At 35.4% G+C, this 25328-nt stretch overlaps 3 protein-coding genes and 2 non-coding genes across 5 annotated transcripts; 3 read left to right on the top strand and 2 right to left on the bottom strand.

Moving 5' to 3' along the window:
• Window positions 1–8075: 8075 nt before the first annotated feature.
• Window positions 8076–8149, top strand: TRNAV-AAC. Its single transcript has one exon. It is a non-coding gene; the product is annotated as a tRNA-Val (tRNA).
• Window positions 8150–8210: 61 nt separating this feature from the next.
• Window positions 8211–8282, bottom strand: TRNAD-GUC. The gene has a single exon. It is a non-coding gene; the product is annotated as a tRNA-Asp (tRNA).
• A 1242-nt stretch (window positions 8283–9524) lies between these two features.
• Window positions 9525–10784, bottom strand: LOC120217423 (proteasome subunit alpha type-5-like). Its single transcript, XM_039214520.1, has 4 exons — window positions 10762–10784; window positions 9984–10080; window positions 9749–9814; window positions 9525–9644 (listed from the first exon to the last, which is right to left on the bottom strand). The coding sequence occupies exons 1-4, from the start codon at window positions 10782–10784 to the stop codon at window positions 9552–9554; spliced, it is 279 nt and encodes a 92-aa protein (XP_039070451.1). The 3' UTR covers window positions 9525–9551.
• Window positions 10785–10875: 91 nt separating this feature from the next.
• Window positions 10876–16111, top strand: LOC120217762 (TMV resistance protein N-like). The gene is made up of 8 exons (XM_039214834.1): window positions 10876–11383; window positions 11466–12564; window positions 12711–12751; window positions 12937–13177; window positions 13266–14015; window positions 14102–15227; window positions 15408–15478; window positions 15861–16111. Exons 1-6 carry the CDS (start codon window positions 10896–10898, stop codon window positions 14780–14782), a joined length of 3300 nt encoding a protein of 1099 aa, XP_039070765.1. The 5' UTR covers window positions 10876–10895; the 3' UTR covers window positions 14783–15227; window positions 15408–15478; window positions 15861–16111.
• Window positions 16112–21833: 5722 nt separating this feature from the next.
• On the top strand, window positions 21834–23966 carry LOC120217764 (40S ribosomal protein SA-like). The gene is made up of 5 exons (XM_039214836.1): window positions 21834–22033; window positions 22882–23144; window positions 23243–23440; window positions 23531–23744; window positions 23837–23966. The coding sequence occupies exons 1-5, from the start codon at window positions 21895–21897 to the stop codon at window positions 23938–23940; spliced, it is 918 nt and encodes a 305-aa protein (XP_039070767.1). The 5' UTR covers window positions 21834–21894; the 3' UTR covers window positions 23941–23966.
• Window positions 23967–25328: the final 1362 nt, after the last annotated feature.

Here is a 25328-nt window from a genome sequence, read left to right as displayed (position 1 = left end):
CAAAGACTAGTCAGCGTTGTTTTGATGGCACGGATGATGAGCAGCATCCACTTCCTCCACTTCGAGAGCCATCACCTCACCCAGAGCCATCACCTATCCCGTCACATCATCGAGCCTCTTCTCCACCATCACCTCATGATAGGCGACCGGCAAAGATGCCACGACTTCTATCTCCCTGTTCTCCACCTCCACCTCCACAGGATGAGTCAAGGGAGTTACGTGATGAGGTCAATGCCTTGCGTGAGGAGATCGGTACTCTACGCGATAACAATGATCCATGGCGTGTGGAGGTGTCTACTTTACGTGGTGAGGTTGCCGCTCTACGTGAGATGGTAGTATCGTTACAGAATGAGGTTCATACTCTACGCAACGAGGTAAGTTTAAGATTTTCCATATTTAACTTGATGATAAATTTACTCGTAATTTCACTTAAATTAACCATTTCACTTAGATTGCTTAGTAAATTTATTCGGTTGCTGCCAATATTGCTAAACTGTTTATTCTTTAACACTGTGAAGTTAGTATTTGTCTTTTGTTTTGTCTTTTGGTTGAAGTAAATTTATTCGGTTGCTGCCAATCTGCTAAACTGTGTATTCTTTAACACTGTGAAATAGTATTTGTCTTTGTTTTGTCTTTTGGTTGAACTAAACTGTGTATTCTTTAATACTCTGAAGTTAGTATTTGTCTTTGTTTTGTCTTTTGGTTGAAGTAATGCAATCCATTCAAGTTTCAATTTGTAGAAGAAGAAATAGTTTACTTTCGCAACACGAAACTTAAAATCGCAACGTGAAAAATGACTATCGCAACGCGAAATGAAAATCGCAACGCGAAATGAAAATCGCAACGCGAAATGAAAATCGCAACGCGAAATGGAAATGTGGTGAAACAAAAAAATTTTGGTCATGAAATTGTGGTGGAACCATTAAATTTTGAGGTTGATAACAACGTTGTACATTGTGAGCACCATAAACTGGGGCTGAAGAACTTAGTTGATTACTACCCGCTACTGACCCAACTTCACTACTTCTAGGTTCAACAACATACAATGTAACATCATCTTGCGAAACTCTAATGTAAGCAATGAATCGTTCAACATCTTCATTATCGCAACGCGAAATGAAAATCGCAACGCGAAATGAAAATCGCAACGCGAAATGGAATGTGGTGAAACAAAAAATTTTGTCATGAAATTGTGGTGGAATAAATTTTGAGGTTGATAACAACGTTGTACATTGTGAGCACCATAACTGGGGCTGAAACTTAGTGATTACTACCCGCTACTGACCCAACTTCACTACTTCTAGTTCAACAAACATACAATGTAACATCATCTTGCGAAACTCTAATGTAAGCATGAATCGTTCAACATCTTCATTGTCGGATAACAATAAACTTTACCTTTTCTCTGATAATAACCTAAATCCACTTAGGGGAAACTCTTAAATTCATTTCTTTGAAAAGTAGTTTCATTCATAGGTAAGAGACATATATTGTAAAACAACATGAACATTCTCCCATGACCCTCCAAAACAAAAATCTATCCAAACATGATCAACATTAGATGATTTCATGGTTGTAAATTAATTTACTAAACAGACGAGCTGCGAAACTAAAACCTGTTGCCGGATGGGGAAGGATGTCTTGGATATAGGAAACGGATGTCGTCGGAGAGGTGATAGATGGAGATGAATGAGTTGCGATTTAAGGGATTATTTTATTTTGCTGCTGTTGCGTAGTTATATACCCAAAATTTAAGTGTTGTTGCGATTTTACAGATTCTCGTTGCGATTTACGGATTATCGTGCGATTTACAGATTATCGTTGCGATTTACAGATTCTCGTTGCGATTAACGTATTCTGGTTGCGATAATCAGAATCGCGTTGCGATTTTACGTATTCTCGTTGCGATTTACGGATATGCGTTGCGATTTTACGTATTCTCGTTGCGATTTACGGATACGCGTTGCGATTTTACGTATTGTCGTTGCGATTTACGGATACGCATTGCGATTTTTACGAATACTCGTTGCGATAGTAAGAATCGCGTTGCGATTTATATGTTAAGTATGATTTTAAAAAATATAATAATAGTCAAATCACCAAAACAAAAATAAAAATAATAAGTGGATAATTAAATAAATAATTTTTTAATTATACGTGAAATTATAATTTTGGGCCTCGGGTAAGAGAGGTCTTGGGCAAGTGCCCCTCTTGTCCAAGCTCAGGGACGACCTGATATTAGGGTTCATTTTGATAGGGTTGGAACAAGTCATTAGCTTTAGGGTGAGTAAAACTCGATTTGACTCAAAAATTGATTTTTTTTAATTTTGAGTTATTCAAGTCAACTCGAATTATCAATTCGATTTTCGAGTTTGAATCGAGTTTATATTTCAAAATTTTGAGTAACTTGAAAAACCATAAATTTAGATTAATATTTTGACATATTTACGATTTGGTCCTGATTTACTATTCCTTCAATTTCTCTTCCATTTTAAATCACATTTTTACCAAATTTTAATCACGTTTTTCTAAATCATCATAGAATACATATTTACTTTCAAATCTACTTTTTGATAATTTTTTCTATTTTTTCAATTTAATCCCTCAATTTTGCATGATTTCTATATTTCTTCGATTTATCCTTTACTCTAAGTACGTTTTTTTGACCAAGTTTAAACCACTTGCTCCCCTACCACTATAAAATACCTATGCAACTTCTATTATTATTTTTACTAAAATGTACTCTTATTTTATTTTTAGTCCTTTAACTTTGCATTTTACTCAATTTAATCTTTTGACTACAATTGTTTACAAATTCTTTATTCACATCAATTCTTTGACTCTTTTATACTCACATCAATCTTTTATCCTCAAAAAAAACTTCTTTGAAATATAATATTGTAAATTTATTTTATAAGTTTAGATTGTATGCTATATATTAAATAACATTATAATGTGAAAAGAATATGAAGATATATAAATATATATTTCATATGGTTAGAGAAATTAGAACAAATATGTACTCTAATACTATAAATAATTATAATTAAATTTACATAGAAACTCAACTCGATTAAAAAAAATCAAGTTAAATTCGAGTCATAAAATGTAACTCGTCAACTCGAAAACTCAAAATTTTTTTACTCAACTCGACTTAATCAAATGCTCACTCCTAGTTAACACCACATTCGAATATATATTTCAAATGCTCACTCCCAATGTTCAATCCGGGTTGGTTGTGCCTTCCATGTCAACATTCTCAAACATATCACTAGTGGCTAAAGATTCAAGCTCTCTCTGTAACTGGGCTTTTGTGTAGATCCCTCCCGGTCCCAACGAAACCATTTCGAAGAAGGAATCTTCAATTTCAACAGTGGTCCACCGCCAGCTAACGGCGGATTCACTCTTAATTCAAAACGAATGTGTGTCTATCTGAAAACTTAATTTTTTAATTAATTATATATTTCATTGATTTTATTCATCTTAAAATTTTATTTGTACTCAATTCATAAAAAAAATTTATATTATTAATATATACGTTCGTCTTAAAAAATATTTCTAGATCCACTATTATTCATTGTCATCCATTTGTACTCAAAAAAAATCTGAAAGATTGTATTTTTCGAACCCACTAAGCTAGTTGAGTTGAACAACGATGTTAGTCAATAACCCATGTAAATCTCATTCCTGAATTTAATTGTTATCGTCCGCAATTGCCAATGAAGGAGAGAGAAACTTTTCGTAAAAGTTGCCACCACTGCTTCCATCATGTTATTGTGTTCTCTCAATTCTTCTTCTTCTTCTTCTCCATTATTCTCCTCCTAAAAAGATGATTGGGTGGCACCAAAGTAAGGTTCAGTTTCCCGAAAAGCAACTTTCACACAAACAAATTTAAGGGCTTGGTGATCTAATTTCCTAGCGTGTCGAGCATGAATGAAAGAAACATATCCAAACACCTTTGGATGGCATATATACAATTAGGCTTGTGTATTCACTAATCAATTTACACGGTATATATATAAATAAAGTTTCCTATATTATGAATATCAAGAACAAGAAATCAAAATTCCTAAGAATAATCATAAGAATCTATCATTAGAGTGTTGTCACTTAGTAAAAAATTAGTCGAGCTGTCACTCAGTGCACAGTTTATTACCTTGTTATTCCTACCCAATCCCTGGTGAGGTTATCCATGTGTAGGCCTTGTGAGCAACACATTTGGGGGGGGGGGGTGTTAGTGTTATTCCACATCTGTTAAGTACTGTTCTTCCTCTGGTCTTATATTAAAGTTGGGCCCCTCCACATATTACAGATTGTTTTTAGGTTTGATGCTTGACATTCATGTTTAATCAACAATGGTTATGCATTTTACTATTTAAGTTTAGTTTCTAATAAAATTGAAGTAACAAAAAGAAAAAAAAGCAAGTAGCAAAAGTTAGACCAATTGAGCATATGTGAATTGATTGGTTTGTTGGAGTTAATCCACTCATATCTTGAGACTTGGTTTCAATTGCTCTATTGTCAATGCATCAGCCACATCCCCTGCCGTGAATTCTAGAAGCATGCAGGACATGTCAATTACCTATGCTGATAACATAAACTCCAGTGCTTCTCTTCTTGTGAAGCGGGAGAATCCCGGTGGTCAAGTGTCACCCTTAACTGGTCTTAAGAAAAGAACTAGGCTTAATGCTGTTGGACCAGATGGGATTCCACAACAATAAATCGGCCCACATATGGATGGCCTCCATGGACCAGATATGAGCTGGAAGAATATGTTACTGCCCCAGCAAGCAATGTAAAGAGGAATCCAATATGCAAATGCCAGCATGCAGAAGTATCCTCTGCTGGCTTTTGACGGGGTTCTGAATCAGGAGGCTGGTACAATGCCATTTGCTGCTGGACAGCCAGGATTGAGATATGGTTCCAAAGAAGAACCGTTTGATCCGGACAAGTTGGATTGTGCTGAATTCAATAGGGAAACTGATGCAAACCATTTGGATCCACAGCAGAGCCGACTTCAATCGAGATTACCCCATGGATTTGTGAGGCTTAGTTTCCTTCAAACATCTTGGAACAATATTAATCAGCATGTTGAGAAAGATGTGAAAAAGGAGGAATGGTTCCAAAAAAGGAAATTACTGCAAAGTCCACGTGTATCAGGTGGGGCTTTCCCTCAATCTCCATTATCATCAAAAGCTGGTGAATTTTCAAGTGGTTCTATAGGGCCTCACTTTGAGGCTGTTGCAACAACCAATGCACTTGGAGCATTTCTAAAGGATAAGGCAGCTGTTAACTCAATTCCTGCCGTTGGTGGTACCTAATCTTTGACTTCAAGTGCAAATGACTCTATGCAACAACATCACCAGTCTCAAGCTGCTGGCAAGCGAAAATCAAATTCCCTCCCCAAGACCCCAGCAACAAATGCTGTTGGATCTCCTGCAAGTGTTAGCAATATTAGTGTTTCTCTAAACGCAAGCAGTCCTTCTGTGGGAACCCCACCTTTGGGTGATCAAACAATGCTCGAAAGGTTCTCAAAGATTGAAATTGTGACTATGAGGTATAATGTGAATTGAATTACTACTGCACTGGATTTGATGGACTTCTAGCCTTTTCTTCCAATTGCAAACAAGAACAATGTTCCTTCCGGAGGAAAAGGGCAGACAGAAGAAAATTGAGAAACAACTCCGGGCCAGCATAGCCAAAAGAAAAAGATAATGGTCCAGTCATGGTCGGCTCAATGAGACCTTTGGATCTTAATGGATCAAGCCTGTAATCCTCCCACTGCCAAGAGAGGATGGTCTTCGCTGCTCTGTGAAACCAGCCTGACGCAGTACCCTTCACTCTAGAAGCCTTTGAATTTTCAAGTGGTTCTATAGGGCCTCACTTTGAGGCTGTTGCAACAACCAATGCACTTGGAGCATTTCTAAAGGATAAGGCAGCTGTTAACTCAATTCCTGCCGTTGGTGGTACCTAATCTTTGACTTCAAGTGCAAATGACTCTATGCAACAACATCACCAGTCTCAAGCTGCTGGCAAGCGAAAATCAAATTCCCTCCCCAAGACCCCAGCAACAAATGCTGTTGGATCTCCTGCAAGTGTTAGCAATATTAGTGTTTCTCTAAACGCAAGCAGTCCTTCTGTGGGAACCCCACCTTTGGGTGATCAAACAATGCTCGAAAGGTTCTCAAAGATTGAAATTGTGACTATGAGGTATAATGTGAATTGAATTACTACTGCACTGGATTTGATGGACTTCTAGCCTTTTCTTCCAATTGCAAACAAGAACAATGTTCCTTCCGGAGGAAAAGGGCAGACAGAAGAAAATTGAGAAACAACTCCGGGCCAGCATAGCCAAAAGAAAAAGATAATGGTCCAGTCATGGTCGGCTCAATGAGACCTTTGGATCTTAATGGATCAAGCCTGTAATCCTCCCACTGCCAAGAGAGGATGGTCTTCGCTGCTCTGTGAAACCAGCCTGACGCAGTACCCTTCACTCTAGAAGCCACGACACCCACAGTTTTCACCGAGGTACCATTGCTCAACTCCTGGCTTGGATCGGGCAGGCCATTGTAAAGCCACGTAGGATCCGACTCAATGAACCATACCCATGTCCCATCATCTTAGTGCCCCCACTCGGGTCACAAGCATTCGTTACAAAGCTCGGCAATCCACACTGTATGCAACAACAAATATAAAGAACTGATACCTGCTCTTGCTTACCCATGTGGGATTCTCTCTTCCGAGATGCTTTTTCTAATGTTCATGTCTTTTTCCTTAGAAGAAATGTTCATATCTTCTTGGATAACTGAACTTGTTCTATCTTAACTATACATGCTACTACCGGTAAATTCATTATTAGTAAAGAAAGCTAATGAAAGCTTTCAATCCCAATGTTCCAGTTTTTACAAGATCGATCGAGGACTGCAAATGAACCAAGTTCATCACAAATGAAAAAGAAAAGAAGAAGGAAAAAAAAAGAGAAACAGATTTAGATGCTTGCCAAAGGACCTCATATCCTCAACATGAGACCATACAAGAGTTTCAGATAACATATTCTGATTCCCTGCAACTCCATCTCCTTGATGTTTTGTTTTATTATGAACGGGCCAAGTCTTATACACAAACTACTTTTGTGAGAATGAAAGAAACATCATGGATTTTACCATATTGAATAAATCTGTATGTATATAACCATTTCTATTATGGATTTAAACCATGTTCTGTATGCGCTAGTATTACATAAAAAGCTTCAATGCCCTATAGACTAGGGAGCAAGGAATTCTGGACATTCCTTTCTAGATCCTGCTTAGCCCTGTCTGGTCTGTTAAGTTTCTTCTTTTCTTCTGTGGCATTGCATGCTCCACATTGATGGGTTGAGCTAATGAGAGGTTTCGTTGAGACAAGGTTCATTGTTTCTTTATATATGAAGCCACCATTGAAAATGATTTAACAAACTCAGATGTCTGCTTGAGATTAAACTGGCAAAGTGAATATGGGAAAACATCAGCAAATGGCTTGCCTTTGCCTTTGCCAATACTGGTAAACTGATTAAAAGCAAAGAAAGCTAACGAGAGCCACTGATATTCAAATATGTAAATCATCATTCAATTTTCCTCTCACTCTTATTTTAATCACTCAACTTTCTTCTCACTCTAATTTTAATCATTCAAATTTAAAATTTTTAATTTAATAATCGAACTTTGTACATTAAAACGTTTTAATCACTTCTCAATTATTTTATTAACAAAATGCTTACATAACACTTTAACTCGAACTTTTCTCACTTAGACTTTTTAATTTTTAATTCCCACGTATTCTTTCAATTAGTACTAGAATTCGTCAAGGTTTTCAAAAGTTCACTACGACAACACCTTGTGACAGGTATAGGTGTTTGAACAGATGGTACAAAACAAACAAAAAAAACCAAAAATCCTCATACCTGGATACAGACCACATAGGGTTCCAACTTTGAGGATGAACTGATAAAGAACATGATCAAGCCAACCTGCAAAAGGCGTTCCTTCACTCCCTTAAAAATAAGTAATATAAATAAAAAACACGAAATGGACACTGAAAGTTTCGTGGTGTAGTTGGTTATCACGTCAGTCTAACACACTGAAGGTCTCTGGTTCGAGTTCGGGCGAAGCCAAAAAATATCGTTTTTCAGCTTTTTTCTTTGAAAAGCAAAAAAGGACGAAAAATAGAGCAGACGCCGTTGCCGGGGATCGAACCCGGGTCACCCGCGTGACAGGCGGGAATACTTACCACTATACTACAACGACACCGTTGGGTATACTTTGTTATTTTTATTAAACAAACTTTTCAACATGTTTAATGCCTTGTGATTTCAAGGAGAGCAGAGCACTCCTATTCTTTCTTATGTCAAAATAGATTTTAGAAATTTATTTCATGCTTCTATATTTTTATTTTATAAACATTTAATTTAATTGTGTATTGAAATTATTGTTTATTTATGTTATGTTTCAGTATTTATTTATTTGGTCACAGTCCAAACATTCAAAAAGACATGCAAGTAATATACCACAATACTCTACTTGAATTAGAATATCAATTTGACTACGCATTGGTGTTTCTTAGGAAAACTGTCCCTCAATGCTCCCTTCAAGCTTCATTCATTAAAAGGTGATCTGAACTGATCTTCTGATGTTGTTGATAAGGACTGCTCATTTTTACTTCTACTTTTGGAAGTTTGTAGAAAATTTTTAGTAAAATAGACATTGAAGCCTGAAAAAAGTGATTGATATTTGAACATGAAAAGTAGATACATCAAAATGGACAGAGCTTAAAAGAGTAATTGAATAGAATAGGCCTAAAGACAGCGAATAAATTCATTTCCTGCAGTGTAACATGTTGGCTGGTTTTATGCACTGTTCTTTAGGCTTTCTACAGAAAATGTTACACATTAGATAATGTGCTTGAATAGTTTAAGTCAATTACTGGTAGTTCTTGTGTGAATTACCAGCTGTGGAAGGGAAAGGATTCGCTGCAAAGGACATAGGGTTCATTAACACGGCTGGTGCTTAAGCAGTGACTATGCGATCTGGTTCTAATTGGTCGGTGTTCTACCGCTGTGCATTTGATGCGTACCAGGACACTCTCTACCCCCATTCCAATAGTCAGTTTTACCAAGAATGCCATATTTTGGGCACGATTGACTTCATTTTCGGGAATGCGGCAGTTGTTTTCCAAAGTTGCAACATCCTGCCAAGGCAACCTCTGCCTAATCAGTTCAACACCATCACAGCGCAAGGCAAAAAAGACCCCAACCAAAACACTGGCATTTCTATCCAATGAACAATGAGCAATGGGGCATAAACATGCTAGAATTTGAGAATGCAAACTAAATCCAATTCAAAGGTTCTTTTTTACTGATTAGTAGTAATTAAAATATCCAACTGAAGAGTGGAAGAGTTTTGCACCAAACCAAAAGTAAGGTTTCACAGTTTGAATCCTCTTAATGAACACAAGCCTCACCCCCCCCCTCCCCCAACTCATGTTGCATGGGAAGATAGTTTATGACAAAGCATTTCTCATAGGCCAGTGATGACAGCTTCCACTTCTGAAGGGGTGTAGAGATGGTACGTCGGCGCTCCCTTGGCAATATCGCCATTGTTGGGAGTCACCTGTAACATTACATTGTTCAAATAACCAAGAGTTTGTCCATAAAAATAAACATGTACATACGGTTCAATTTCGAACTTGCAAAGATTCAATGTAAAAAGCTTACCTTTTCTTCAATTACTTGCTTTAAAATGGACAGATCAATTGTTTTGGCTTCTTGAAGAGTTAGGTCCTATACGAGAAGAAAAAATATCCATTATTACATTAATTGGAATAAAAAAAAGTGCATATACAAGAGAGTCGAAACAATGGAACTTATTATTTGGACATGGCATGTTAATCTTTATTATTTAGACGTTGTTGTCAAATAAAAGGAAGATACATAACAGAAGCAGAGATACCTTGCTGAACTGCTCTTGCAAAGAGCTATCTGCACCTTCAGAGCCAATAGCTTGTGCATTGCATTGCCAAAATGTGCCAGAGGGATCTGTATAGTATCTGCAAAACAGAAATGAGAAGTAACTGAGAATAAATTTAACTCAAAGTAGACTTGGTGAATGCAGACCAATAAATTTAATCATTCACACATCCCACAAGGGCAAAAAACACCATAATGAACAAAAGACAGAAAAGTTGAAAATGAAATTCTCTTCAGCTAGGGTATCTATATGGAATGCTGGGACTTCAAATCTATGGAGGAGAAGGAAAGGAAAATAATATATCGGAAAACTAGGTGTTTGAGACAGCAATGGACAAAGAAAAAAGTGGGAACACGTAAATTTTTATCTATCTACTCTTTTGAGTTGATTTTTTAAAAATATAATTAGAAAATGGAAAGAGGAGACTGAAAGGAAGTGTTTCGTAAAAATTGGAAGCTTTGTAAACAATGACTATTCATTGCTAATGCATAGTTGCACACGTTATACTGAGTGTAGCCTCCCTTTATCACTTATCAGGAAGAGCAAAAAGCAACACAAACAAAGAAATTAAAATAGCTACAACTATACAGAAAAGATATGCAATTGATTCTTCGTCTCCTTCACCAATTTAATGAAAGAATCAAAATAAAATGATAATAATAATTTAATGATTGATATGATATATTTAAAAATTTAAAACCAATTTAAAATAAATGTCATAAGTTTGAGCACATTTTGTGCGATTATCTTGTAAATAAACATCCTAATCCCAAATTCTACCATTGACCGCTTCCATGGGTATTATTAAAGAGCATTACCATTGACCGCTTCCATAGGTATTATTAAAGAGAAAATGCTCATAATTCAGATATAACTTCCTTCTCATAATTCATCATGTTGTTGTTGCCTTCATCTTCCTCATCTATACGGAGAAAGAAATACGATGTTTTCTTGAGTTTTAGAGGCGAAGACGCTCGCAAGAACTTTACGGATCATCTCTACGGTGCTCTGAGACGGAGCAGTATTGTCACTTTCAGGAATGATCTTAAGCTGGAGGCCGGTGAGGAGATCGCATCGGAACTTTTTAAAGCCATTCAACAATCGTATTGCTCGGTAATCGTTTTATCTGAAACCTATGTCTCTTCCGGTTGGTGCTTGAAGGAGCTCGCCGAGATTGTTAAACAAAAAAACGAGACGGGTCATAAAATATTCCCAATTTTCTACGATGTGGATCCATCTTATTTAAGGAAACAGAAAGAGAAAATCGAAGAAGCATTTGTTAAACACGCAGAAAGATACAAGGAAGATAAAAACAAGATCTCAAGGTGGCGAAATGCTTTGACTCAAGTAGCTAACATCAAAGGATGGCATTTAAATAACAGGTCATCCATTCTTTTCTTCCCTATTTTCTTGTTTAATCAATTTAATAATTATAAAAATGAACTGAATTTTATTGCTTTGTAGAAATGAATCGGAGTTTATAGGCGACATTGTTAGAAAATTATCAGCAAAATTATGTCAGACATATCCAATTGTTCATGATGAATTGGTTGGAATTAGATCACGCTTAGAAGAGTTGTATTCGAAAATAGAGATCGGAGAAGATGACGTCCGGATTATTGGAATCTGTGGAATGGGCGGCATCGGTAAAACAACTCTGGCAAGAGTTGTTTACGATCAAATGTCATCTCATTTTGAAGGTAAGTGCTTCATTGCTGATGTACGAGAGGCTTCTGATAAATTCGGACTTGTTTCTCTACAAAAACAACTTCTTTCCCAGATCTTGTTTGATGAAGGTATTGAATTTTTCAATGTTATGGAAGGAAACGCCAAAATTAGCCACAGATTGTCTCACAAAAAGGTCCTTGTTGTTATCGATGATGTCGATAATTTACAACACTTGAAATGCTTGGTTGGAAGACATGATTGGTTCGGTTCAGGGAGCAGGATCATTGTAACAACAAGAGATGAACATTTGCTCCAAGCTTACCGAGTAGATGAAGTGTATAAACCTACAACATTGAATGACAATGATGCACTTCGGCTTTTCGATCTGAAAGCTTTTGATAGTGAGACAGTGCCAAATGATGTTTTCATTGAGCTTTCTGAACATGTTGTGAAATACGCCGGTGGTCTCCCCTTAGCTGTTGAAGTTTTGGGTTCTTTTTTGTGCGGCAGAGATGTAGCTCAGTGGAGAAGTGCAATCCAAAGACTTGAAAAGGATTCTAACAAAGAAATTATCGACAGGCTCCGAATCAGCTTTGATGGATTGGAAGAAAGTGAGAAGAATATATTTCTGGATATAGCATGCTTCTTTAATGGGGACGAGAAAGATTTCGTGATGAAAGTATTGGATGGTTGTGGTTTTTCCCCGGATATTGGAATCGATGTTCTCATCAAGAAGTCTCTTCTAACCTTTAGTGAAAACAACAAATTGTGGATGCATAACTTGCTACAAGAAATGGGAAGAAAAATTGTTCGGGAAAAATCTAGTGAGGAACCTGGAAAACGTTGTAGATTGTGGGAGGAAGAAGATGTCTATCATGTGCTAACCAGAAACTCTGTAAGTCATTCCATGGAAATCGCATAGTATTATTATTATTATTATTATTATTATTATTATACATAATGTGAATTTTCACAAGTTTTATCATATAAATTACCCCTTTATTTTGTGTTTTCTTATGTCTTATTCTTGAATGTTTTTAGGCTACCGAAGTGATTGAAGGCATGATCATTGACAATAAGAGGTAGCAAGACATACATACATGTGTTTGCAGATATCAATTCTATTTTCCTATGGGCTATGTTTTTCAAGCTGTATGCATGTTAAACGTTTTTTGACGTTTGTTTTCATGTATTTTTGAAGAATAATCTCTAAATTTATATTCGGATATGCGTGGTATATTTTGAAGTGAATTTTGATTGTAATCAGGGAACCGACCAAGATGCTCAACTTGAATGTTGATGCCGTCTCGAAGATGAAAAAAATGAGATTGCTCAATGTCCTTTGCCTCTCAAATTGTAATGAACTCACATATCTTCCAGATGAGCTACGGCTTTTAGATTGGATGGGATATCCTTTTAGATTCTTACCTCCAAGCTTCCAACCAGACAACCTTGTTGCACTTCTGTTACCATACAGCCACATTGAACAACTATGGAAGGCAAATACAGTAAGAACTAATTCATCTCACCCTTGTTTTCTAGCTTATTTTAAGAAGATTAACTAAATCTGCTCTAATTTACTGTTGTTTCCAACAGCCCCTGTATAAACTGAAAGTGCTCAACCTCAAAGGGTCCAAAAACCTTATCAAGACACCGGACTTTACAACATCCCCAAATCTGGAAACTTTGATATTTGAGGGTTGTATAAGGATAGTAGATGTTCATCCATCGATTGGAATTCTTTCGAAGCTTAAACATTTGAATTTAAGATGTTGCAAAAGGCTTAGGAATTTGCCGGTGAATTTGCAGCAAGTAGAGTTGTTGGAAGAGCTTGACTTAAGTGAAACAGCCATAGAAAAACCACCATCCTTCATTTTTCAACTTAAAAATCTTAAAGTCTTGTCTTTGAATAGGCTTAAGGGACCATCATCTAAGTTAGGACCAAATCTACCGTCTCTTCTCCGCATATTCCAGGGAAGAAGGATCGAGTCTGTGCCTCTGATGTTACATTCATTGTCGGGTTTGAGTTCATTAAGAGAGCTGAAATTAAGGAACTGCAATCTTCGTGAAGGAGATATTCCTAGTGATATTTCTTGTTTATCCTATCTGGAAAAACTTGATCTTGGCGGTAACAATTTCATCACTGTACCTGTGTTTATTAGTGGACTTTTGAGGCTTCAATACCTTGGATTGTCGAATTGCAGGGAGCTTAAATCGTTTCCTCAGCCTCTAATATATCCATCAAATGTTTGCACTGCAGTGGCTTGGTATCGGTTTAATGGCCTTCATTGCTACAGATTGATTGAGAATATCAATGCATTAATGTTGCTGAAAAAACATATCAGGGTAGATTAATCCTTCTTTCTCACTTACAGAATATAGTTCTTAAGAATTTATAGTAGTTACCAAGCAACATGAGTTTTATTTTGCAGGAAATTGCATATTCAATAAAAGGTTTTGATGTTGTTATACCTGGGAGTGAAATTCCCGAATGGTTCAACCATCAAACAGTTGACTCTTCAATCAAGATACCACTGCCTAACAATATTCGGAATGGTAGTCGATGGATCGGAGTTGTTTTCTGCTGCATTTTTGTTAATGACGATGCTTCGAGGGATGATGAGGAACTCACGTGGGAAGCTGTCATCCGCCGTAGAAATTCACAAGCTGGTGATGGATCTTTTTTTCAGGGTAGAAATCATCGACGTATCACAAGGGGCGGCTGGATTTTTAGTAAAGAACATATCCAGCCAATAATAAAGGACCACATTTATCTTACTTATTTGTCTTATGACTCGTTATATCCATCTTACTTGGAGGATACATGTGGTGAAAGTGAAATTCAAAATTCACCTACAACAGATTGCTCAAATGAGATATTGGATGAACTTGAATTGTCAATCACATCCGATGATTGTGCCAAATGTGTTAAGGTGAAGAAATGGGGGGTTCGAGTATTGTATCAGAAAGATTTGGAAGATAACAATGATGGATCAATGGCTAATTCTTCCCTTAAAAAGCGAAAATGTAATGCCTATGAAGAGATGGACCCCGGACCACAACCAAAAAGGATGGAAAAGTTTCTCAATTTTATAACAGGGAAGAAGAATTAATATGCATACATATATAAAATTTTGCATTGTCATGATGAAATGCAGGTGCTATCTAAAGTTGTGTGATTTCCCATTGAACTCTCTGGTTGAAGAAGAGGATCACACATTAAAAACTGCCTCTGAGAAAAAGGAAATGGAGAAGCAAAGAGAGACTGGACGAGCTAAGAAAGTATATCAGCTTGTTTTGATTATTTTTGGTAATATCTCTTTGAAGATTTTAGGAGGCAGAGGAGAAAAATGTGGCTATGTCGACCAAGTCCTGGATATTCGAAAGGCACTACTCAGAGCCCTGGGAGAGCTGTTTGATCTGCATTTACAAACAAAAGAGCTCTGTATTTCTGAGAAGGCCTTTCGAGGCTATCAGGGAGTTGCAATTGGATTACAGGCATGGTTAAAAGGCCAATTGTCTCCGTCTTATCACCACGTTGTGATGAAGGGAAACAAGGTAAGATACAGCATTGCAAGGTTCCAGAAGACCTTGTAGATGACCAAAATGGCTTGCTCATTTATTACAATTGTGTTGTCAAACTATGAACTTGTAGAATTTAATGAGTTTTATTTTATTTAGAGATTGCATTTTATGCTTTATATATATAATTATCTTATATTTATTTTTGCTTTGAAGGATGAAGGAAATATTATCAGCTTGAGACAAAGATGTCTGGCACAAAATTGGATTGCACCATGAAGAAGCAAGTAAGAGCATGGAATGCTTTTATGATGTTTGGAACATTATCATCCTTATCTTTGCTCATGTTTCTGCCGAGTAAAACACCAAAATTGCTTGCACCAACAGCATGTTGATAGGATTTTATACTGCTTTTGTCCCACTGTGTTTTCATCTCTGGGTCTCACCAATGCCATCTTCAAAGCTCCAATGATGTTCTTTGATTAGACTTTTGTTGGGAGGATTCTAACCCGTGTAAAATCATCAAATTTATCGATGAACTAAGAATTAACAAAATGCTTTATGTACCTTTTGAGTCTTTTCCCAAAAAACTAAATCCCGTTTTATATAAACTCTTACAAGCTTTATCAGATACGGTTATTCTTGATTTTGACATACCATTTTCCCTAGTCTTTGTCGGAGCAGGTGCAACTGAAGTCGTGGCTACAACCGGAATCATGGACGGCAAGTTCTCGTCTGGTCGCGGTAAACTACATTCAGGTGGATTGCATTTTCTTGGACTTTGCTCGAGTCTCGTTTTTGAAGCCAAGCTGAAAGAGTTAACATCTTTGTTCATCAAACTTCAGGGATATTATATATTTATATGTCCTCCACACAGGGAACTAATTAGAATTAGGGTAAAGTACTCAAATGGTCCCTTGATTATAGAATATTATTTTGTTGAGTTCAATAATTAAAAGTTACAAAATAGTCCCTGACTATAGCAAGTTGTTTTGTTGAGTTCCTTGACTATTAAAAGTTATAAAATAGTCAATCGACTATTCATTATGTTCCAAACTCATCATTTTTCGTTAAAAAATTAACGATCGTTTGAGTTGGATGTTAACATGCTGACTGAGATATGATAATCGTTTGATATTATTATCATATCTCAGTCAGCATGTTAACGTCTAGTTCAAACGATCATTAATTTTTTAACGAAAAATGATGAGTTTGGAACATAATGAATAATCGAGTGACTATTTTATAACTTTTAATAATTAGGAACTCAATAAAGTAATACTCTGTAGTCAGATGATCATTTGTGTACTTTGCCCTTAGAATTAATGGAAGTGTTTTTCCCCTTAATAAGCGTCGATGAATTAGTATTTAAAGGTCGTTAATAGTCAAAATTTGATATCTTAAAATTTGTAATATTTATGGTTTATATACTATAATAATATAGGCGTTTAGTAACGAATTGATGGTGTGATTATGAGTAAGTTTTCACAAATATCAAAATTTCTATACAACAATATTAATAAAAGTAATTATGATGTATTTTTATTCCGTCATTAGTTGTAATTGCACCAACGCTATCGTCAAAGTTTTAATGTTTTTTATTTGATTCTTGTTGGGAGGTTCTATCTCGTGTTAGATTAAATTTATAGACGAATTAGGAGATAACAAAATACTATATGTATCTTTTGAGTTTTTTTTTTTTTTTTGAAAAAATTACTTCACATTTTTTCTAACAACTACACTTGCTCAAAAAATTACTTCGTTAAATATATTTCACATTTTTTTCTCTCTTCTCCAAAATATCACATTTTTCAAAAATGTGATGTACTTTTATTCCGTCATTGTTATAGTTGTAATTGCACCAACGCTATCTTCAAAGCTTTAATTTTTTTATTCGATTCTTGTTGGAGGTTCTAACATACGTTGGTTTAAATCTATTGATGAATTAGGAGATAATAAAATATTTTATGTATCTTTTGAGTTTTATTTTTTGAATAATTAAATTTCATTTTTAAAAAGACAAATTAAATTTTACTTGACAAATTCTTCTAACAACTACACTTGCTCAAAAAAGTACTTAGTTAAATATAGTTCACATTTTTCTCTCTTCACCAAAACATCACTTTCATTTTCAAAATCATCTTATAACCCCCCCTTTATATACAATAAAATTCACTCAAATTCATTTTCTTCTTTCCTTTAGATTTAAACCATCACACAATTTTTTTAAACTATAATCTATCTAGAATTTTTCTTAAATATTAATAACGTGCACACACATTACATACATAATTGCTTAAAGTAAATTTTTTAAAAAGAACAATATTTTCTTTAACAACTCAAAATCTTTAAATGATAATATAACATCTCTAATTTCTCTTTTCTTGATATCAATATTACATTAATTTAACCCTCTTATACATTTTTTATGGAAATATAATCTATGTAACCCCTAAACCCGGCCTGGACGTTATGTCTATGTCTAGGTGATTACGTATCACATTCAGAAATTCTTTTTTATTTTTTTAAACAACGTTGAAATCCATGTTTTTATTAATATATGAAATTTATCCATAATAAAGATTTATACGATAAACATATATGAATACATATTTTAGAAAACTATATAAAACACATACGTATCAAAATACCACAGAAAACCGTATAAAATATTTACGGAACAAAATATCGGTAATACGGGGTATATCCAAAACGATAGCAAAATACATGTCACCAAATACAACTTAAAAACATATAGAGATATACGATCATACAAAAGTAAAAGTAGTTGATCAACTATGATGCCAAATCTGCTAGATTATGGTCTGCTGTTATCTGAAAAGTGTAAAATTTACAGAATGAGCTAAAAAGCCCAATGTGTTTCATACAGTGTATAAAAAACATACTAATAAAATATTTCATTAAAATCAGTTCATTAAACATGTTTTAAAAATATAAACACTACCACCATCCAATCACGTCCAAAATGTGTAAGTTCCCCAGAATCATACACCCCGTCACGTCCAGTAAGGCCCTGAGCACAAAGCCGAAGAGCCTACAAGTATACTTCCTCCAACAATATTTCCCACCCAATGACATAAATAAACAAGTATGTATTCGAGTTAAAATGGTGATTAATCCATTAAAACATGAAAATGTTTCATGCTTGAAAATCATATACATAAATATGATAATCAGATGTCGGGTAAACATTATCAAGAAATCAGGTATCATGTCGTAAAAATATTCATAATTATCACCAATCTGAAACAATTCAAATGATATTTTAAAACAATAAAATAACAATGTCAGGAAACAACACACCTGTAACAGTCTGAGTAATCGTATAGGGAAGCATACTACTGAGTTTGTCGATCACGCTCTGCTGCAGCGCTAGATCCTACGAATCGAGGAAATCCATATTAGAATCCTAATATGAATAATTTTAACCTTTATTTAAATAATTTATGAAAACCTACGAGTAATTCGTGTAGTGCGCGGATCGGGCGGATCTGACGAATGGACAATACTGATCCTCGCTCAGGTGAAACACAAGTACCTTCATAAAATACCTTATTGGATCAATTTTATAACTATATCTCAAATAAATAATAAAAAATGCTAAAAAAAACTAAGCATTTTTGGGTTAACGAGCTTGATTCGGGGCTTTCGGGTTAGAATTTGGCAAAACTGACTTCAGAATCAGATTCATGATGTCGAAAAACATAAAATGACTTTTCGAAAATTTTAACTTTTTGGTCAAAGTCAGTCAACAGGTTTGACTGACAATTTCGAGGCTTACGGGTTCGGATTTGGAAAAACGGACTTCGGATTCGGACTCGGAACATAAAAAAACATAAAATATGACTTTTCGAAAAGTTTGACTTTTTCGATCAACGATCAACGGGTCGTGTAAATGGGTTAAACTGGGTCAAATGGGTCGGGTCAAACTTGGTTAACACTGCCCAACCATTTTCGAAGCTCCCCCACGCGTAGGGGCCTAAAAATTCCCTAAAAAATTTTAAAAATATTTTAAGCGATTTTGAGACACTTACCAAGTTCAGTTCAAAATTTTGAACGGTGGAGAGCTCAATTTCAATACGTTGGACACTTTTACTTCTTCACCTCCCTAACGCACCGGTGACGACGGGGACAAAGAGGACACTGGTGGGCTCGGAACGACACAAGGAACACGATTGTGCAGGAGGTGTCGAAAACGGAGCAGCGATCGACGATGAATTGATGATTTTCACGGCAGTACTGTTAAAAAAGGGTTGAAACTTTGAATCGAAATTCACGATGTTTGACAATGTTTCATTACGATCGATTTACGGGGTTTTGTTTCGGTTGATGACGAACACGATGGTGATTTTGGATCGACGATCGGTGGTCGAACGACGTCGGAATCGAATTTGAAAGTAGAGATACGGGGAGGAAATTTACCAAATTGTTCTGGTATGAAACCAGAATCAATTTGCACGTATATAACCAAAAATTTATGCCGACACTCTATGGAAATATTCAGGGTTTGATCCCTAAATTTCCTTCAACTTCTAAAACAACCTACAAATTTTGAAAACTTTTAATTTAATCCCAAAATTTCACCAAATTACTTAATTATAATTTTTTTTTTCATTTTTCCGGGTTATTACAATCTACTTCTAAATCCTAGAAAGCAATTTTTATGAAATATTATCAAGGCTCGTTAATATATAGAATTTAGATTTCATATAATTTAATTAGTTAAAAGATAATAGTTAAGAATTCAAATATAAATATTAAAATAATTTAATTTTTATGCCGATAATATGTTTTACATTGAAATCAATTTATAACATGAAGCCCCAACAAGCATTTACAACATAATGTAGTACAAACGCGCCAGATAGGGGTCGGTCGTACCTATGACTTTTTTCTTAGGAAACAGACGCTCTATCCACTGAGCTACAGGCGCAGATGTTAAACATTACCCGTCTTATTATTTATAACTAATCCCCTGCTAACCCATTTTTCTTTAGGCATAATGCTGTAATTAGCCCTCCAACGTTTAATAAAATTTTCATTTTGCCCTCTATTCTTTTTTTTTTATGTGTGTGGAGCATTTTGGCCCCAACGTTTCATTTTAGGATAAAAAATCTCTAACATTTGACAAAATAATCACTGTCTCTTATTCTTTTTTTCTGGGGCATTTTTAACTCTCTACTTTTCATTTTAGGTTTAAAAGGCTCCTATTTGGTGCGTTAATCGTGTGTTAACTAATAATTTTCATGTATAAAGGGATTTTCTACCCCAAAGTGAAATGTTGGGGCCTAAAATACTCCAAAAAAAGAATATGGGCCAAAATGACTATTTTAGTAAACATTTGGGGGTTAATTTTGGTATTATGTCATGCTAAAATTAGCCCACAACGTTTATCAAAATAGTCATTTTAACCCTTATTTTTTTTAGCATTTTAGTCCTCAATGTTTCATTTAGGGGTAAAAAGGTCCCTCCGTGAATGAAAATCATTAGTTGACTCAAGGGGTCGAGACGAACAAGACACATGAAATTTGGAATCGAATGACCACCATGGCGATCAACGGTGGCCAACGTTGGTGTCCGACCACATTATGTTTTTATTTTATATTTTATATTTTTTTTATATTAAATAATAAAAAATGCCACATCATACAAAAGTAATAATAAAATAATTTAAAGTGATCAAAACATGAACAATTCGAAAGTTCAGTGAGTAAATTAGAAAAATTGAAAGTATAGTGAGTGAAATATTAGAGAGAGTATAGTTCAGTGAGAAATGGTGTAATTTACCCTAAGTTAAATAACTTGTGACAACCAACCAGATACATGCAGGAAATACAATTATTTTTATATTAAAACACAAGCACTTAATTGCATCATGTTACACGGGTTTGAGTGTACGAACTATGGGTATGCTTTGTTTCTTTTTAAGTTCTTCCATGTATTTGGAGAGCCATATTCCAAAATCATATCTGAAAATGTCAGACAAACATGCTGGACACGAATATGCAAAATGAAGACCATCAAATACTGATTTTTTTTTTATATACTAATGATTCACGTAAAATGAAAAAAAACAACAACATATGAGTGTAGACCAACAAATATAGAGAATCCAACATTTTCCTTCCTCACCTTTAAACTCGATATCGACGCGCAACTGGCTGATTCTCCGGTAAAATAGTTGAAAGAATAAGCAAAGTTCTGCAGCTGGAAAATTTGACACGCGGTGGCCAGAATCATACCGATAAAACCATTGCCAGCAATAATCGATTGCTCTAAACTTTTCATGTTATCAATAACATACTATAAAAATCCCAATAAATGATTGAAGTTTCTGGTATGGTAAAAGGTACCAAGCAAGTCAATCTAATGTGCCATATCAGACTTCTGTTATTGGGGTAACAACTATAAACGGCAGAATGACTGATTTGTTATTAAATGACAATATTAGTGACTTTTTTGTTACATTTGAAACTTCAGTGGGAAAAATATACTTATACTTTAGTGAAATTTTATGTAGTTTACCCTTTAATTATCAACTAGGGTTTCCCTCGGCCTTCGAATTCCCCAGTTTATAAATTCAAGTTATCCTATTTATACATATTCTCACCAAGCCTCATTTGTTTTCCCACACTCGTAATCATCTCTTCTGTGATTCAGCAGTTAAAGAAAAGCACAGAGAATGGCTACAGCCACAGCCGCGAGGCAGCTATCTCCTAAAGAGGTCGACATCCAGATGATGTTGGCTGCCGAGGTCCATCTCGGTACCAAGAACTGTGATTTCCAAATGGAGCGTTACGTCTTCAAGCGTCGCAATGACGGTAAAACTTTTGTTTTTCTTTGTTTCTTATATAATATAGATTCAGTTTTGTTTTTTTATTTGAATTATTACTTGTTTTAGCTTTTGGGATTTTACTACTGAAGCTCAAAGTTACCCCTTTTTCTTGCATTTGTTCTTTGTTTTTCGATATTTAGGTTGGTTTTAATTCAGTTTTATGTTTTTAATGTTTGAGTTTATTTGTTTTATTTGGTTGCTGGACGTATATTTTGTAGGAGATACGAGATCTGCTAGAGGCTTTGGTTTATTGTTTTATTTCATTTCACTTGTAAAATATAGTTCATTGAAATGATCTGTTCATTGAAATGATCTGTTAGTATTTGAGTTAGTAATATCATCAATCTCCCTATATATATTGCATTCAAGCTTTGTAATTTTTACTAAGGAAATTTGCAAGGCCCCCGAATAGCAAGGGCCTCTTTTTAAGAATTTGCACAGGGCCTCCAACGTCCTAGCCCTGCTCTTTCGAGTGTTATATGTTGAATTACTCTGAAATATGAAATTTCTAATGTAACTGAACTTTTTGGCATGTGAGAATTTACTCAACCGGATGGTTTAGGAGCTATCTGTTGCTTGCAGAAATGGCATTGTTTTTTTTATATGCCGGGTACCTTTTTAGTTGTGCATGTTTGATGATCGTTTGGTTTTGCCTATTGAATTTGCAATTAGAGACCTGATTTGATTGTGTGTGCTAAACATAATTAAAGACATGAACTTTTTGTTTTGTCCAAGGCATATTTGATTAGATGCAAGTTTTGTGCTCTTGACGACATTGATTAATATGTATTCCATTATGCTTTGATAATGGAATTATCTTTATGTCCTCAAAAGGAATCTACATCATCAACCTTGGCAAGACCTGGGAGAAGCTTCAGCTTGCTGCACGTGTAATTGTTGCTATAGAGAACCCTCAGGACATCATTGTCCAGTCTGCAAGACCCTATGGTCAGAGAGCTGTCTTGAAGTTTGCTCAGTACACCGGTTGTCATGCTATTGCTGGAAGGCACACTCCTGGTACATTCACTAACCAACTCCAGACTTCTTTCAGTGAGCCTCGCCTTCTTATCCTTACGGATCCTAGGACCGACCACCAGGTAAATTGCACACGATGGTTGAGTTTTTATCATGACAGTAAGTTATATTTTTGCACGATACTTGTTGATTGGCTAACATTTGAGTATTTTATGTGCAGCCTATCAAGGAAGCTGCTCTTGGGAACATTCCTACCATTGCTTTTTGTGACACTGACTCACCGATGCGATATGTTGACATTGGTATCCCTGCTAATAACAAAGGAAAACACAGCATTGGCTGTCTTTTCTGGCTGTTAGCAAGAATGGTTCTTCAGATGCGTGGAACAATTGCTCCTGGACAGAAATGGGATGTGATGGTAAAAGAGAGAAGACCATCTTTATGATGTCGATACGATTTTCTTTTATGTATTTTTCTGTGTACTCATAAAGGACATTGTTGTATGTAGGTGGATCTATTTTTCTACAGGGAGCCAGAGGAAGCTAAAGAGCAGGAAGAGGAGGAAGTTGTTGCTGCCCCGGATTATGGACTCCCTGCTGCAGATTTTGGTATGGGTGCTTTAGGAGCTGACCAATGGCCCGCACAAATGGGTGGCGATCAGTGGACTGATATGGTTCAGCCACCTATTCCAGGTGCCCCTACAGCTAACTGGGGTGATCAAGGTCCGATGTTTTACTTTTACTGTCATTCATATTACTTAATATCCTACATAATGGTTGTTTCATTGCCTAATATTTTAGAATTTGAAATGCAGTTGCTGGTGGTGCTGATGGTTGGGATCCTGCAAGTGCTCCGGCACCAATCCCCGTCTCTGGAATTGATGCTCCCGCTCCTGCTCCTCCCACTGGTTGGGAGTGAGGTTTTTTTTTGACAAACTTTTTTTTTTCTATTAGAAATGAGTTATTGTGATTGAATTTGTGATTTTGGCACAGTTTAGTTATAGTTTTGTTAGACATGAAAGGCTTGATAGAGATTTTTGTTATAGTTCTCATCTAAAAAGGACGAATCGAAGTGTTCTGTTTTATTCGGCCATCCTATTCCTAAGCCTTTCATTCTCATTTTTTAAGTATCATTTGCTTATCTATGAGAATATATATATCTTATGATTATGGTCATATTAACGTTCACTGATTTATAATATATATATATATATATATTACATAAATAGATTTAATTGTTCTTCTCACTCCTATTTTAATATTATTTTGATCATTGAAATTGGAAAAAAATAATAATAATTAAACTCTTAAATTACTCTTGTTTTGGTCATTTCCTAATAATATATATTATTTTAATATTGTTTTCATTATGATATTGCATATTTTATTAATATTTAACATCAATTGTTCTTTATAGTAAAAATTATTCATATCTCGAATCACAACCTCTAATTCATACTCATTTGAACCCGTATTTCATCTCAAAGCTTTAACGATTGGGAAGTGTATGGTTGTAATTTGGGCTTTGTATTTTATGATTTGAGGTTTGGAGGATGTGATTTAGAATTTGGGTGTAATGTAATTTGAGATTTGGGTGTTTCTATTTGGGATTTGGGGTTTGAGGTTTAGGTGACATGATTTGATATTTATGGGTTGCAATCGAGGGTTTGTGTGATTTGATTTGGGGTTTGGATGTTATGATATAAAGTTTATGGGTTATAATTTAGGGTTTAGGATTTGGAGTTTAAGTTTAGATTTATGAGGGTATAATTTAGGGTTTATGATTTATTATTTAAAATTTAGGGTTTAAGTGTAGAGTTCAAGGATTACGATTCAAATTATGGGGTTTGATTTAGGGTTTGAGGTATGATTTGAGAGTTTTAATTTTGTTTTTATTAGGGTTTGAGGTATGATTTGAGAGTTTTAATTTTGTTTTTATTAAGGTTTGAGGATAATGGCAAATGCGGAAAGAAAGCGTCGACACATCACAAAAAATAGCAGCTGCCCGTTATGTTTTGCGCCAGAGGAAGACACAAACCATTTACTGCGCACATGTCCCTCGGCTGTAACAATATGGTCAGCAGTTGTCAAGAAAGAAAAGCTGCAGGTTTTTCTAGAAATGGAGATGTCATCGTGGCTAAGCTTAAATCTCGGTAAAGCACATGATTTCGTAGGAACGGTGAACCATTAGGACATAATGTTTGGAGCAATAGTATGGAATATATGGTTACATCGGAACTCCATCGCATTTGACACACCTCTAGAAGACAGAAGAACAGTGCTGGAGAGGAGCAGACACCTATGGGT

The sequence above is a fragment of the Hibiscus syriacus genome, unplaced genomic scaffold, assembly GCF_006381635.1.
Source record: "Hibiscus syriacus cultivar Baekdansim isolate YM2019G1 unplaced genomic scaffold, ASM638163v2 tig00110187_pilon, whole genome shotgun sequence".
In the NCBI taxonomy this organism is placed as follows: Eukaryota; Viridiplantae; Streptophyta; class Magnoliopsida; order Malvales; family Malvaceae; genus Hibiscus; species Hibiscus syriacus.
The sequence above is the reverse complement of the archived record's forward strand: the minus strand, read 5'-3'. Positions and strand labels throughout refer to the sequence as shown.

Coding starts and splice junctions, on each gene's coding strand:
- LOC120217764 (XM_039214836.1), top strand. CDS start 21,895: ATGGCTACAGCCACAGCCGCGAGGCAGCTATCTCCTAAAGAGGTCGAC. Junction 23,145..23,242: donor ATCCTAGGACCGACCACCAG/GTAAATTGCACA, acceptor TTTTATGTGCAG/CCTATCAAGGAAGCTGCTCT. Junction 23,745..23,836: donor AGCTAACTGGGGTGATCAAG/GTCCGATGTTTT, acceptor TTTGAAATGCAG/TTGCTGGTGGTGCTGATGGT.
- LOC120217423 (XM_039214520.1), bottom strand. CDS start 10,784: ATGGTAGAATTTGGGATTAGGAT. Junction 10,081..10,761: donor GTAGAATTTGGGATTAGGAT/GTTTATTTACAA, acceptor TCTGTTTTGCAG/ATACTATACAGATCCCTCTG. Junction 9,645..9,748: donor AGCAAGTAATTGAAGAAAAG/GTAAGCTTTTTA, acceptor GTAATGTTACAG/GTGACTCCCAACAATGGCGA.
- LOC120217762 (XM_039214834.1), top strand. CDS start 10,896: ATGTTGTTGTTGCCTTCATCTTCCTCATCTATACGGAGAAAGAAATAC. Junction 11,384..11,465: donor GGATGGCATTTAAATAACAG/GTCATCCATTCT, acceptor ATTGCTTTGTAG/AAATGAATCGGAGTTTATAG. Junction 12,565..12,710: donor ATGTGCTAACCAGAAACTCT/GTAAGTCATTCC, acceptor GAATGTTTTTAG/GCTACCGAAGTGATTGAAGG.